General features: G+C 52.2%; 1 protein-coding gene across 1 annotated transcript in view; it reads left to right on the forward strand.

Annotated features, from left to right (window-relative positions):
• Positions 1-2,330: 2,330 nt before the first annotated feature.
• TEAD4 (TEA domain transcription factor 4) overlaps positions 2,331-12,025 on the forward strand; it is a 35,838-nt gene continuing 26,143 nt past the window's right edge. Inside the window, exon 1 of the mRNA XM_088025869.1 lies at positions 2,331-2,352. Within this exon, the coding sequence (XP_087881995.1) occupies positions 2,346-2,352 (7 nt within the window). The 5' untranslated portion in view covers positions 2,331-2,345. The remainder of the gene's footprint in view (positions 2,353-12,025) is intronic.

Genomic DNA, 12,025 nt, shown 5'->3' on the forward strand with positions numbered 1-12,025 from the left:
TCTAGGTGTTTACTTTCTTCTGAAGACAACTGTACATTTAAAAGTATTATATTTGTGGTGGTGCCTGGGTGGCTCAGTTGTTGAACGTCTGCCTTCGGCTCAGGTCATGATCCCAGGGTCCTGGGATCGAGCCCCGCATCGGGCTCCCTGCTTGGCGGGAAGCCTGCTTCTCCCTCTCCCACTCCCCCTGCTTGTGTTCCCTCTCTTGCTGTGTCTCTCTCTGTCAAATAAATAAACAAAATCTTAAATAAATAAAAGTATTATATTTGTTATATTTTATTTATCATTTCTAAATTTCTTTTAGAGAATGAGAATTTTCAAGTCATCTACTTTACTGCCATTAAAGTTAAAGGTTTTTTTTAAAAGATTTTGTTTATTTATTTATTTATTTATTTATTTATTGAAAAGATTTTATTTATTTATTTGACAGAGAGAGACACAGCGAGAGCAGGAATAGAAGCAGGGGAAGTGGGAAAGGGAGAAGCAGGCTTCCTACTGATCAGGGAGCCTGATGTGGGGCTCGATCCCAGGACCCTGGGATCATGACCTGAGCCAAAGGCAGATGCTTAACAACTGAGCCACCCAGGCACCCCAAAAGATTTTATTTATTTTAGAGTGAGAGAGAGATAGCAATAGTTCTCACTTCCAGGATGCCCTGAGATAAGACTTTCCCAGAGCATTCCTCGCTTTCTTTTCCTTCTCCATACATGAAGCCCCACATACCCCACAGTTCCTCACAAAGAGGTGGGTATGAGGATGAGTATGGTCAATGTCCACAGTGAAGGAAAAGGAGGAGCTGAGTGAGGGGGTGGGGGGTACAACCTAGGAGGGAGTAGAAGTTCCAAGGAACTTGGCCAAGCTGCAGGCGCTTAGACTCCCAGCCCTGTGTTTGGGCTACTGGCAAAGGGCAGGATTGTGTTGTCAGCTTCTGGGGACACCAGCAAATCAACCGTGCTATAGCCCCAATATGTGAGAATCTTCCAGGGCCAAAATCTTCCTTTGAAAGAGCCCAAGCTGAGGATGGAATAGGAGAATGGTGAACTGCATTTTATTTTGTATCCTTTTTCTTTTAATATAAAATTTTAATTGTAGTAAAAAATATAACATTTATCATCTTAACCATTTTTGAGTATATTAGCTTGGTAGTGTTAAAAGTTATATTCATGTTGCTGTGCAACAGATCTCCAGAACTTTTTCATCTTGCAAAATTGAAAGTGTATACTGATTAAACAACAACTCCCTACTTCCTCCTCCCCCCAGCCCCTGGGAACCAGCATTTTACTTTCTGTCTATGATTTTCACTACTTTAGATACCTCTTATAAGTGGGGTCATACAGCATTTGTCTTTCTTTGGTTGGCTCTTTTCACTCAGCATAATGTCCACAAGGTTCATCCACACTGTAAGGCTGTTCTTCCTTTTTAAGGCTGAATAATATGCCTTTTTGTGTATATACCACATTTGGTTTAACCATTCATCTGTCCATGGACACTTGGTCTGCTTCCACCTCCTGGTTATTGTTAATAAGGCTTCTATGAACATGGGCGTACAAATATCTCTTCAGGACCCTGCTTTCAACTTTTTTGGATATATACCCAGAAGTGGAATTGTTGGATCATGTGGAATTGTTGGATCATATGGTAGTTTTCTGTTTAATTCTTTGAGGAACCTCCATCCTGTTTTCTGTAGTGGTTACTATTCTACCAACAGTGAACAGTAATTTACATCCTTTTTGCCCCTTGTTGATTTGATGTCAGAACATCTGTTGGTCCTTGGTCCCTCCTACTTCTCAGCCCTGTCTTGGATTCTTAGAGCTGTGCTCAGAGAGTGCCTAGGCCATTGTGCTCATTTGACAGGGTGGGAAGCTGGGGGTCTCCAGAGGGGAAATGACCTGCCCTAGATTCCAGGCCTCCTGATCCTCCCAGACCTTTCACATCATTCTTTATCCTCCGGGTCCCTGGCCTTTTCCCTCCAAGCTCCTGTGCTGTGGATGGCCAAGCAAGGAAGAGCAACTGATTCTAGGGCTTGGCATTCCCCGGGACGCCCCGGCCCACGGCCACATAGTTCTTCCTCCAATGCTGTGGTTTCTGCCCATACAGGTCCAACGGGCGCTCCTCCAAGCGGAGCCTTGGAGGGCAAGGCCGGCACCATTACCTCCAACGAGTGGAGCCCTCCTAACTCCCCTGAGGGGAGCAACGTCTCTGGGGGCAGTCAGGCGTTGGACAAGCCCATTGACAATGACGCAGAGGGTGTGTGGAGTCCGGACATCGAGCAGAGCTTCCAGGAGGCCCTGGCCATCTACCCGCCTTGTGGCCGGCGCAAGATCATCCTGTCAGATGAGGGCAAGATGTACGGTAAGGAGCCTGTTGGGGTGGGGTGGCAGGCCCCTGCCCTCATGGTTCAGTTCTGGAAATAGGGCCCAGGCATGGGGGGTACACAGCACCCTTGGGGTTCTCCAAGTAATGGAAGGGGAATGACCACTGGGGCATTTATCGGGTGGATGCTGCTTCCTTCTGTCCTGGGTTCCCAAGGGATGGGAAGGCATGTGAGGAGAAGCCTTTGAGTGGGTGAGAAGCTGTGGTAGTAGAAGACTTGGGAAAGGGAAGAACACCTCTCACCCCCTGAGAGCATACTGGGAAAACCCCATAAGCTGCCCTCCAGGCAAATGCCTCATCAGTTCCCAGCTCCCCACCCTGGGCTGTGAAGGGAGGTTAGGGAGGTGGTTACTGGACTCATTCCCCTCATTTGTGCACACACTCAGTTGTGAGCCTTCTGTGTGCCAGGCCTAGGTGGGGAAGCTCTGGCCCCTGCTCACAATATGGTGGGGGTAGGGGAGGTGAACACACGTAGAACGTGCTACAAGGCAGGTGTGGAGTGTCCCAGGAGAGAGTCCAGCAGAGTTCTGTAGACCTTCACTCAGGAAAGGTCCCCTCCAGCTCAGAGCCATCTGGAAAGGCTTGATCTTTGGGAGTCCAGTAGCCATGTGGGAAGAACAAAGCAGTCTGGCCGGGGCTGTGCTGACCTTTGGATGGAAGAGAGGGTATGTGGGAAAAGTAGAACAAAACCAAAAACTGAATAGTTATTGGAAAGCCCCGGTCAGGCTTCTGTTCCCGGGACCCCCAGCTTGAAACACCAGGCTTGGGCAGGTACCGGGAGGGTTTCTGTAACTGGCGGGCGCTCCTGACAACAGAGGGCCCTGCCCTGGCTCCCAACAAGATGGCTGCAGGCCATGTGCCCACCCCCAGGGTTTTCCATTCAGGTTCTCTCTCCCCCATGTGGTGCTGGTTCCCGCTCAGCCCCCCAAGACAGAGACTTTGTCAGCTGTCTAAAGGGCGCTGTGTGAGGGGCTCGTGGGGGCTGGCCGTATTCGTCTCCGAGGGCTGCTGTAAGAAATGACCACCAGTGGTGGCTTCACACAGCAGCAACGTATTTTCTCACAGCTAAGGAGAAGTCTGAAGTCAAGGTGTCTTTAAGGTTGGTGTCTTTTGGGGGCTCTGAGGGAGGATCTGTTTCAGTCTCTCTTTTAGCTTCTGGTGGTCACTCGCAGACCGGGGTGTTCCTTGACTTGTAGCTGCATCACTCCAATCTGTGACTCTGCTGTCACTCTGTTGTCACATGGCCATCTTCTCTGTGTGTCCTCGCCTCTTCTTATAAGGATACTAGTCACACCTAATCCAGTGTGACCTCACCTTAGTACAACTGTAAAGATCCTATTTCCAAATAAGGACACATTCTGAGGTTCTGGGTGGACACTCTTCAACTTAGTTCAGCTAGACGGAGCACATGTCCAATTTGTTACCACCTTGGGGACCCACGGGGCTCTCATAGCCCCTGGCACTCCTCTTTTACCTGCAGCCTTCCCTACAAGGCCACAGTGATTCCTCTCATTCTTTTACTTGTTGGGGGAGCAAGGTCTGTGCTAGTTGGACCCTGGTTCTCATCCTCAGGCACCAGTTATAACTGTGCATCTCTCCTCACCAGCCCCACGGCTGTGGCTTTGCTGGGTCTGCACAGAGTCTCTCTGATTTCTGTGGGCCTCCGTGCCCTGGGTCGGCCCCCTGTACCGCCTTTCCTCTAACCATTTCTTGCTCTGGTGTTTGCTTCTTACTTCTGGCCCCTATGGAAGCTTCGTGGAAGAGACTGCTGACGTGTATGGAGCACCAGGTGTGGGATGAAGTGCTTTACATAGGTTATTCCCATGGAGCTGGAGAGGAATGGAGAACTGGTATCTTTGGTTCTTTCTGCTACTTTGGTGGAGAATGGGAGGGGTGTTGATGCAGAGCTGAGGTGTGAGGGTGAGAAGGGGTGGGGAGCACAGGACAAACCTTGAGAGCTATCTGGGTCTCTTGTTGGGAAGCCATGATGTGTCTTCAGGATACTGAAGGATACTTGGCATGATATATCTTTTGTGCTTGAAGGAACGAATTTTCTGGCAAACACAAGTGGCCAAGAGGCATTCAGCAGAAGGAGAGAGCTGAGGGTGCTGCAGGTATCTGGTGGGGGATGGGGCGTGGAGATGGTAGAACGTGGCAGAATCAGCAGACATTTATTGGAGTGCCACTGTGGACCGGACTTTGAATGCTGAGATGTCTCTTTTTGTGTGTGTGTGTGATAAAATACACAGTACATAAAGTTTACCCTTTTCACCATTTTTGAGCGTATAGTTTGGGGGCATAAAGGACTATTCAGGCTGTGGTGCAGCCACCAGCACCATCCTTCTTCAGAACTTCTTCATCTTCCTGAGGCTCCATACCTACTCGGCACTGACTCCTGTTGCCTCCTCCTCCCGGCCCCTGACCACCACCACTCTGCTTCCTGTCTCTGTGGACGTGACTACTCTAGGGACCTCATACAAGTGACATCAGACTGTCCGCCCTGTTGTGACGGCCTTAGTTCACTTAGCATCATGGCTTCAAGGGTCCTCCATGTTGTAGCCCAAGTCAGAACTTCCTTTTGCAGCCTGAATAATATTCCATGGTATGGCTAGACCACATTTTGTTTATCTGTTCACCTGGTGGTAGACATTTGGGGGTGGATGCGTAGTTTTATTTAGTTGTTATGGGTAGATATTTCTCTCCCCGCTTCACATGTAAAGGCATTAGGTGAAAAGACTTTGTTGTTGGTCAGTAGACGATTGTGACTGAGTCGGTTTGGGCAGTGCAAACCTGCGAACGTCTGGCAGGCCTTGGAGTGGACTTCTGTTTGGCCCGGGGGAGCTGTTGAGTGGTGGGGGAAGCAGGATGAAAACGGTGTTTGGCAAACTGTCCTGGCCATGCTGTTGTCCCGTTTGCGGCTCTCCTCCTGCGCAGAGAGACAGGGAGGGGTAAAGGGTGGGGGGGGTCACACAGGGGCGGACCTGGGAGGAAGAGAGGGGAGGGGGGCCGGGGCCAGGAGCCCCTTAATTATGCTGAGGAAGACAGGAGCGGTCAGTGGCCTCTGACATCCTTATCTCTTGGATCTTTTCAAGGGAGGAGGGAGGAATTGTAACCTCTGGTTGCAGATGCAGAGATAGAAGCTCAGAGAAGCCAAGAGTTTCTCCCAGGGTCTCTCAGGTAGTAAGTGGGAGAGCGAAGGCTAGAAGCAGTTCCCTGCCCCCAAGCACAGCACTACCCCCATCACCCGGAATGGCCTTTGTGAAGCCTGCTGCCCCGCCTGCGCCTCTGCTCCCTGTCCCTGCCTCCTGCTTGGCCCAGGCTCCAGGTGGGTCAGGCCCAGGGCAGGGGCACTGGAGGCTGCTCCTCAGTGTCTGATGACTCACCCGGCCCCCACAGCACCTGTCCTCCGTGAGTACAGATCCTGCTGGGGTCCAGACACTGGCTTATCCGCATCTCTTCTTACCAGGCGTGGGGGCTGAGCCAGGGCAGGACCGCTCACGGAGTTGGTGAAGGGGCCCTCGGCAGGGGCTGCCGTCCAGCTGGGAGGTATATATAGCTCTGAGCTCAGCCCCGTGTGTGGGATGGGACCCCGGGAGGTGGAGGAAGAGGGACAAGCTGCCAAGCTGACTCAGACCTCGTCTCGCTCTGGCTCCTCTCCATCTTCTCATCTTCCCTTGGGGGACCCACTCTTGCCTCCTCCAGTGCCCTGGCCCATCCTGGGCCCCTGAGAGCCCCGGTCTGTACACACCCCACTTCCCGTAGTCAGAGGCCATTGGTGGTTTTCCGGGTGGGCCGGCCCAGTGAGACACAGGGCAGGAGCTGAGAACAAGCAGGCAAGAGAGGCCTCAGACAGGGAGAAGAGCAGGCTGATCTAGGGTGCCCCGAGGAGGAGTCGTCTAGACCTGGAGACTCTGAGGACAGAGATTCGGCCTGCTCCCAGCTCTGGCCCCAGGACAGCCCGAGTGGGACACTCTGAGGAGGGCCAGGCCGACATGAAGATAACATGCCGAGCTACAGGACAGATTAGCACCTGTTATTTCTGAGCTGAGCCTCCCACACTTGTGGACGGGCTCCCGGGGCCGGGGCTGCTAGCCGGCTTCTCCTCATGGCTGCTTTCGTTTTTTTGCCCTGTCACTCTGTGACCCTCGCCCTGGCACTGCCACACTGGTCGCTCTGACCTCCTTTGGCCAGCCTGGCCTCTGGCCCTGTAGGCAGGTGGTGGGGAGGTGAGCATGGGGCAACTTCTCACCCCCATCTGCCCGCACACTCTGTCTTTCCCTCCCCTCACAGCTCCGGCTTGCCGTCTCTGTTCTGCCTGCAAGAGGGCTAGCTGGCTCTGTCTTCCTGTGCATGCATTCTTTCCTGCCTGCCATGCTCTTGAATCTCCCAGCTGTCCTGGTCTCTCTCCCCTCTCTTTGCTTCTCCTCTCCTTGCTTCCTCTGTTGTCTCCCTGGGTGCCTTGTGGCCCAGGCTTCTCGTTCCCACTAGCAATCCGGCAGCTCTTAAGCAAGCAAGGTCTCACTGTCCTGAGCCAGACTGGGGCTGAGGGCTGTGGCCTCCGTTCTCCACGACTTCACGGGGCAGCAGAGGGACAGGAGAAACAACTTTAGAAAGTAAACTCATGGCACTTATGTTATATAGTGTCACCCAGAGGGCTAGGTTATCTTGAAAGTTTTCTGGAAGGAAGTGGAGCATGAGCAGGGTAGAGGAGGGAGGTGTTCAGGGAAGGGGAAGAGAGTGAGCACTGGCCCAGAGGTGGGACTCTGTGTGGTGGTTTTGGTGGGCGATCTGGGCAGGTGCCGTGTTGACGACTGTCAGAGCTGAAGGGACCGTGTTTTGGATGAGTTACGCAGCTCAGGAGAGGCAGAGTGGGGACTGGGCCCAGGTCACTGAGATGATGGGACAGCAGTCAGCAGCCTCATCTAAGCTTCTTCCCCTGCCTCTGCCATGTTCCTTGGATCCTCTACTGCCCTTTGCTCTGTCACCCTGTGGTTTCTGGGTCCTGCCATGTCCCCCGTCTGGCTTACAACACTGATTTCATACTTCTGCAGGCCCGACGATGTGACCCTCAGTTCAGACTTGCTGTGTGCCAGGAGCTGGTGTGGCCTTGGGCTGGTGGTCTAACTTTTCTCAGCTTCAGTTCCTCATTTGAAAAACTGGGGAGCAATGATAATAAAGCCACCTTTGTTTGGTTTTGGTTACATTCATTTATTTATTTTATTGTGGGAAGGTAGACATCACATAAAGTTTACCATTGTAACCCTTTGAAGTTGCAGTTCAGTGGCATTAAATTCATTCGTCTTGTGGCACTGCCATCACTACCATCCATCTCCAGAACATTCTCATCCATCCCAAACTGGAACTCTGTAGCCATTAAACACTAACTCCCCATCCACTCCCCTGTCCCCCAGCCCCTGGGAGGCTCTCTTCTGTGTTCTGTCTGTACGAATTTGCCTATTCTTGGCACTCATGGAGGTAGAATCAGTCATACAGTGTTTGTCTGAGCACAAGGTCCTCAAGGTTCACTCATGTTGTGGCCTGTGTCAGGGCACTGTTACTTTTTACAGCTGAATACTATCCCTTTGCACAGATACACCACATTTTATGTATCCATTTAAGTCTTGGTGAACACTCTGTTGTTTCCCCCTCTCCCCTGCTGTGACTGGTGCTGCTGTGAACATGCGTGGATGCGTGGATAAGTATCTGAGTTCGTCCTTTCAATTCTTTTGGGTATATACCTAGAGATGGAATTACTGGATCATAGGGTAATTGTGCTTAACTTTTTGAGGAAGTGCCAAACCGTCTTCCAGGGGCTGTTCCATTTTACGTTCTACCAACAATGCACAGCGGTTCCAGTGTCTTCACATCTTTGCCAACACTTGTTATTTTTTGTGTTTTTTTTTTTTTTTTTGAATAGTTATCCTTGTGGGTGTGAAGTGGTATCTTGTGGTTTTGATTTGCATTTCCCTAATGATTAGTAACGCTGAACACCTCACCTTTCAGTGTTGCCACAGGGATGAGAACACATGGAGTTGCCCAGTGAGTAGCAGTGGGATGTGGAGCCGGATGGGACATGTCTTCTGTCCTCAAGAGCTCCAATTTTAGTGAGAGAGGAAGACAGGAGCTCCAGTGACTTTTAGCCAGAGACTTTGAAAAAGGCACAGATCCCTGTGCACCGGGATTTGGAGGTGGGAGTGGGCACACCCACTTGGGTGGGGATCTGGGACCGCTCCTCGCTCCTCAGGGTGGTGGCCTTGAAGGTGGGATCAGATTTCACCAGAAGCCTCAGAGCCCTGCAGGGACAGTGGTGTTACTAGCTCAGATGTCAGGCCTAATCACTGCCTTCTCAGGCTGCAGGCAGAAGTTTCTTGTCCACAAATGGCCTCTTCCTCTGGCTGCAGGTGTTTATAGCTTTAGCTGGTCCCTGGACAGAGAGGCCCCCAGGCCATCGGGATTAGGGCTGGTCGTGGAGGATGGCTGGCTTCCTCCCTGGGGTCTCAGCCTGCCAGGGTGAACTGGAGAGCTAGTCAGAAGGGCTCGCTCCTATGAGAGGCCTCTGGTGAGCCAAAACCCAGCACGTGCAGGTCCGTCTCCTCTTGGGGGGCGGGGGTGGGGCTCTGCCCTCAGGTTCTCAGCTTTTTCTACTTTTGAAAACTTAGAGCCTTCATTATAACAGGGCCTTATGAACATAGCAGTAGCAGCAGACTTTGCTGACCTTCTGCCAGGTGGTAGGTGCTTTACTTCCTTGATGCCATTTAGTATACTTATGGCCCTGGGGAGGGCTGGTACAGAGAAGGGAGGCAATACAGATGGAATGAGATGCAGAAATGGCCTGTCATAGACAGGCTTGTGCAGATGGGATAACGATGTCAGCGGTAGCGTGTGGCCAACAAGAAGCTGGGGGTGACTGGTAGGTATGTGTGACGCCGTGTGTGGGGTTAGGAGGAAGTGGTGGTGACCGTGTGGGCCCTGCATTGGGGCCTGTGGTTAGGCCAAGGCTCCCCTTTGTCCATCGGCTGCCCTTGCTTGCCCATGGTGGGGTGGGGCCATGGGCGGAAGCTGGGGCTGTTGGACACATGTCCTCTGACAGATGGGCCACAGTCTGGTGGGGGTGTCCTTTCCAGCCCCACCCAGGCCCTCTCTGGGGTTGGCCAAGGCCACCTGCCACACTGTAATGCCCAGCTGCCCAACTGGCCCCGCCGAGGTCCAGGCTGGCCTCCCACTAGCCCAGCATGTGGTCTCTGCACTGGAGGGGAAAAGACAGGCCTGGCTTTGGGCAGCACATGGCAGAGCTGGGACAAGGATGTGGGTCTCTTTCCCCCCACTAACTCATCTGGATTTTCTACTCGTTTTTTCCTGCCCTTGCTCTCTTGGCCTGCAGTATGGTTTCAGGGCTCAGCCTCTGAACACATGCTCCCTACTTCTCTCCGCGTCTCCCTTTGACTCTGTGGCCTCCTGATATCTACATCATGCACGACATGTTGGCTTCTATCAGCTGGGGGAGCCACAGTCCATGAGAGAGTGAAAAGAGTGGGCAGGCTCTTGGGTCCAAACAGTTGGCTTTTCCTCCAGGACCTGGGTCAGGGCAAGGGGCAGTCAGACATAGCCAAGGGCTTTGCATCATGCAGAGACCCGGAGAATCTGGGGATCAGTCCAGAGGGAGGAGCTCTGTGGTGTCTTGCAGAGGTAGTTCCCAGCCCAGCCGAGGGGGGGCAGCCATTGTATGATAGTCGTGAAGCCTTAGAAGAGTATGTTCTCATAGCACCTGGGACACTAACCGTGTGACTTTGAATAAATCATTTCCCCTCTCTGGGCCACACTTACTTCTTCCCTAGGCTACATAAGACCTCGGGGGCACCAGGTCCGGCCCTCGCTTCTGAGAGAGATGGCCCTCACTCCCACGTTAAATAGAAGTCATACTGTGTGATCCTGAAGAGACAGGCTCTGGAACCAGATCGGATGGGTTTCGGTCTCGACCACTTGTTGGTCTGTGACCCTGAACTGCTTTCCGAATCTGTGTGGGCCTCGATTTCCCTGTGTGTAGAATGTGATGAGAGTAGCAGCTGCATAGAGCGGCCGTGAGGATTGAAAAGGAGAGCACAGATCCGACTTCCCCAGCGCACAGTCTGTATTTGCACAGGTACTAGTGCACATCCGTGCTCAGTACATGTTCACGACTGTTGCTCTAGTTACGAGAGCGAGAGACGCTGTTGCAGCCCCCCTACGTAAGTGTGAAGCCTGGATTTGATGCCAGCTGGCTGGGGTGACCTCCGAAGCACCCCGGTGGCCGGAAGGAAGCTGGTCAGCCCCTCGTGGCTCTGCACACCCCCCGAGACCCAGCACTTCGCTCCTGCCCAGGGGGAGTTCTCAGCTCCTGGCATCACCTCTGATGAGCAGAACAAGGCTGGGTGGAATAATGGCCTGACATGAGCTGGTAAAGGACAGGGGAATGCTGTTCCAGAGAAAGGGAGGGCAAGATGCACAACTTGGAAAAATACAGCCTCGCCAGCCTAGACCCTTTGGATTTGGCTCCTGTGGCCCCCAGCATGGCCTGTGTGGTGGCAGAGCTCCCGAACCCTGTAGCAGAGGGCAGAGGTTGTTGTGGGACCAGGAGGGGGGGCTCTGTCTTCAAGACCCAGTGCTCCTGGCACAGGAGACCGTCCTCTCTGATGTCTGGAGTAAGGGTCTCAAGCCCCTGGCGGGCACAGGGCTCCCTAGCTGCTGCTCGTCCTGTGCTGCGGAGGAGGGGCCACTGTGCACGGGGCTGGGAGGCCTGCCCGGGGATAGAGAGCATCTTCGGGGTGCCGGACACTCCCTGTGCCGCCGGCGGTGGCTGAGCCAGTATTCAAGCCCAGGCAGTCAGTGTTAGATCTGTGGGTGGGTGATCCGGGTGAGGTTTTCTGCCTTCAGTGTCCCCATCTGGTACTAGGTGCGATTGCCCACCTTTCTGCAGGAGGGAGGGAGGTTTGCTGGGGAGTTAGTGAGGGTCACGCTTCAGGACCATCACTTGCATGTCCCCCTTCCAAGTCCCTAATCTTTTTATTTGTAATTTAAATTTGTAAAGTAATTTTATTCAAGTATAATAGCCATACAGTGAACTATACATATTTGAAGTAGACAATTTGGTTAAGTTTTGACGGATGTAACCACACCTGTGAAGCCAATTACTACCGCCAGGGGAGTGAACATGTCCATCTTAACCCAAAATGATTTTTACCTAATTTTGTATTTATATTTTAAATTCTTTTTCTCAAAGAGAGCTTCCCAAGTTTTAGATGCTTTAGGCTCCACAAAAATCTGAATTTTCTCCTGCATGTGGAGGCTCAAATGAGGCCAGGATAAGAAAGCACTTAAACAGCTGTGTTGGACTAATCAGAAGTAAAAGGTAATTTGCTTTTATTTAATGTGTACCTTACCTGTAGTAGGCTAAAACGCCTTGTGGGACATGTGGTCAGCATTTTCTCGCCATTGCTTTATCATTTAACAAGTATTTATTGGAAGCCTACTACAGAAAACAGCAAGCAGCGTTCTAGGTGTTGGGTGTGAACAAGTGAATAGACAGACATCCCTGTTCTCAGGAGCTTCCTTCTGCTGGGAGTGGGGGTGGGGGTAGGCAGGGCTCCGAGTGAGTAAGCAGATCACATGGTGTGTC

Source organism: Eumetopias jubatus, unplaced genomic scaffold (assembly GCF_037043125.1).
Source record: "Eumetopias jubatus isolate StellerSeaLion01/CBP00866 unplaced genomic scaffold, mEumJub1_p1.0 scaffold_8, whole genome shotgun sequence".
NCBI lineage: Eukaryota > Metazoa > Chordata > Mammalia > Carnivora > Otariidae > Eumetopias > Eumetopias jubatus.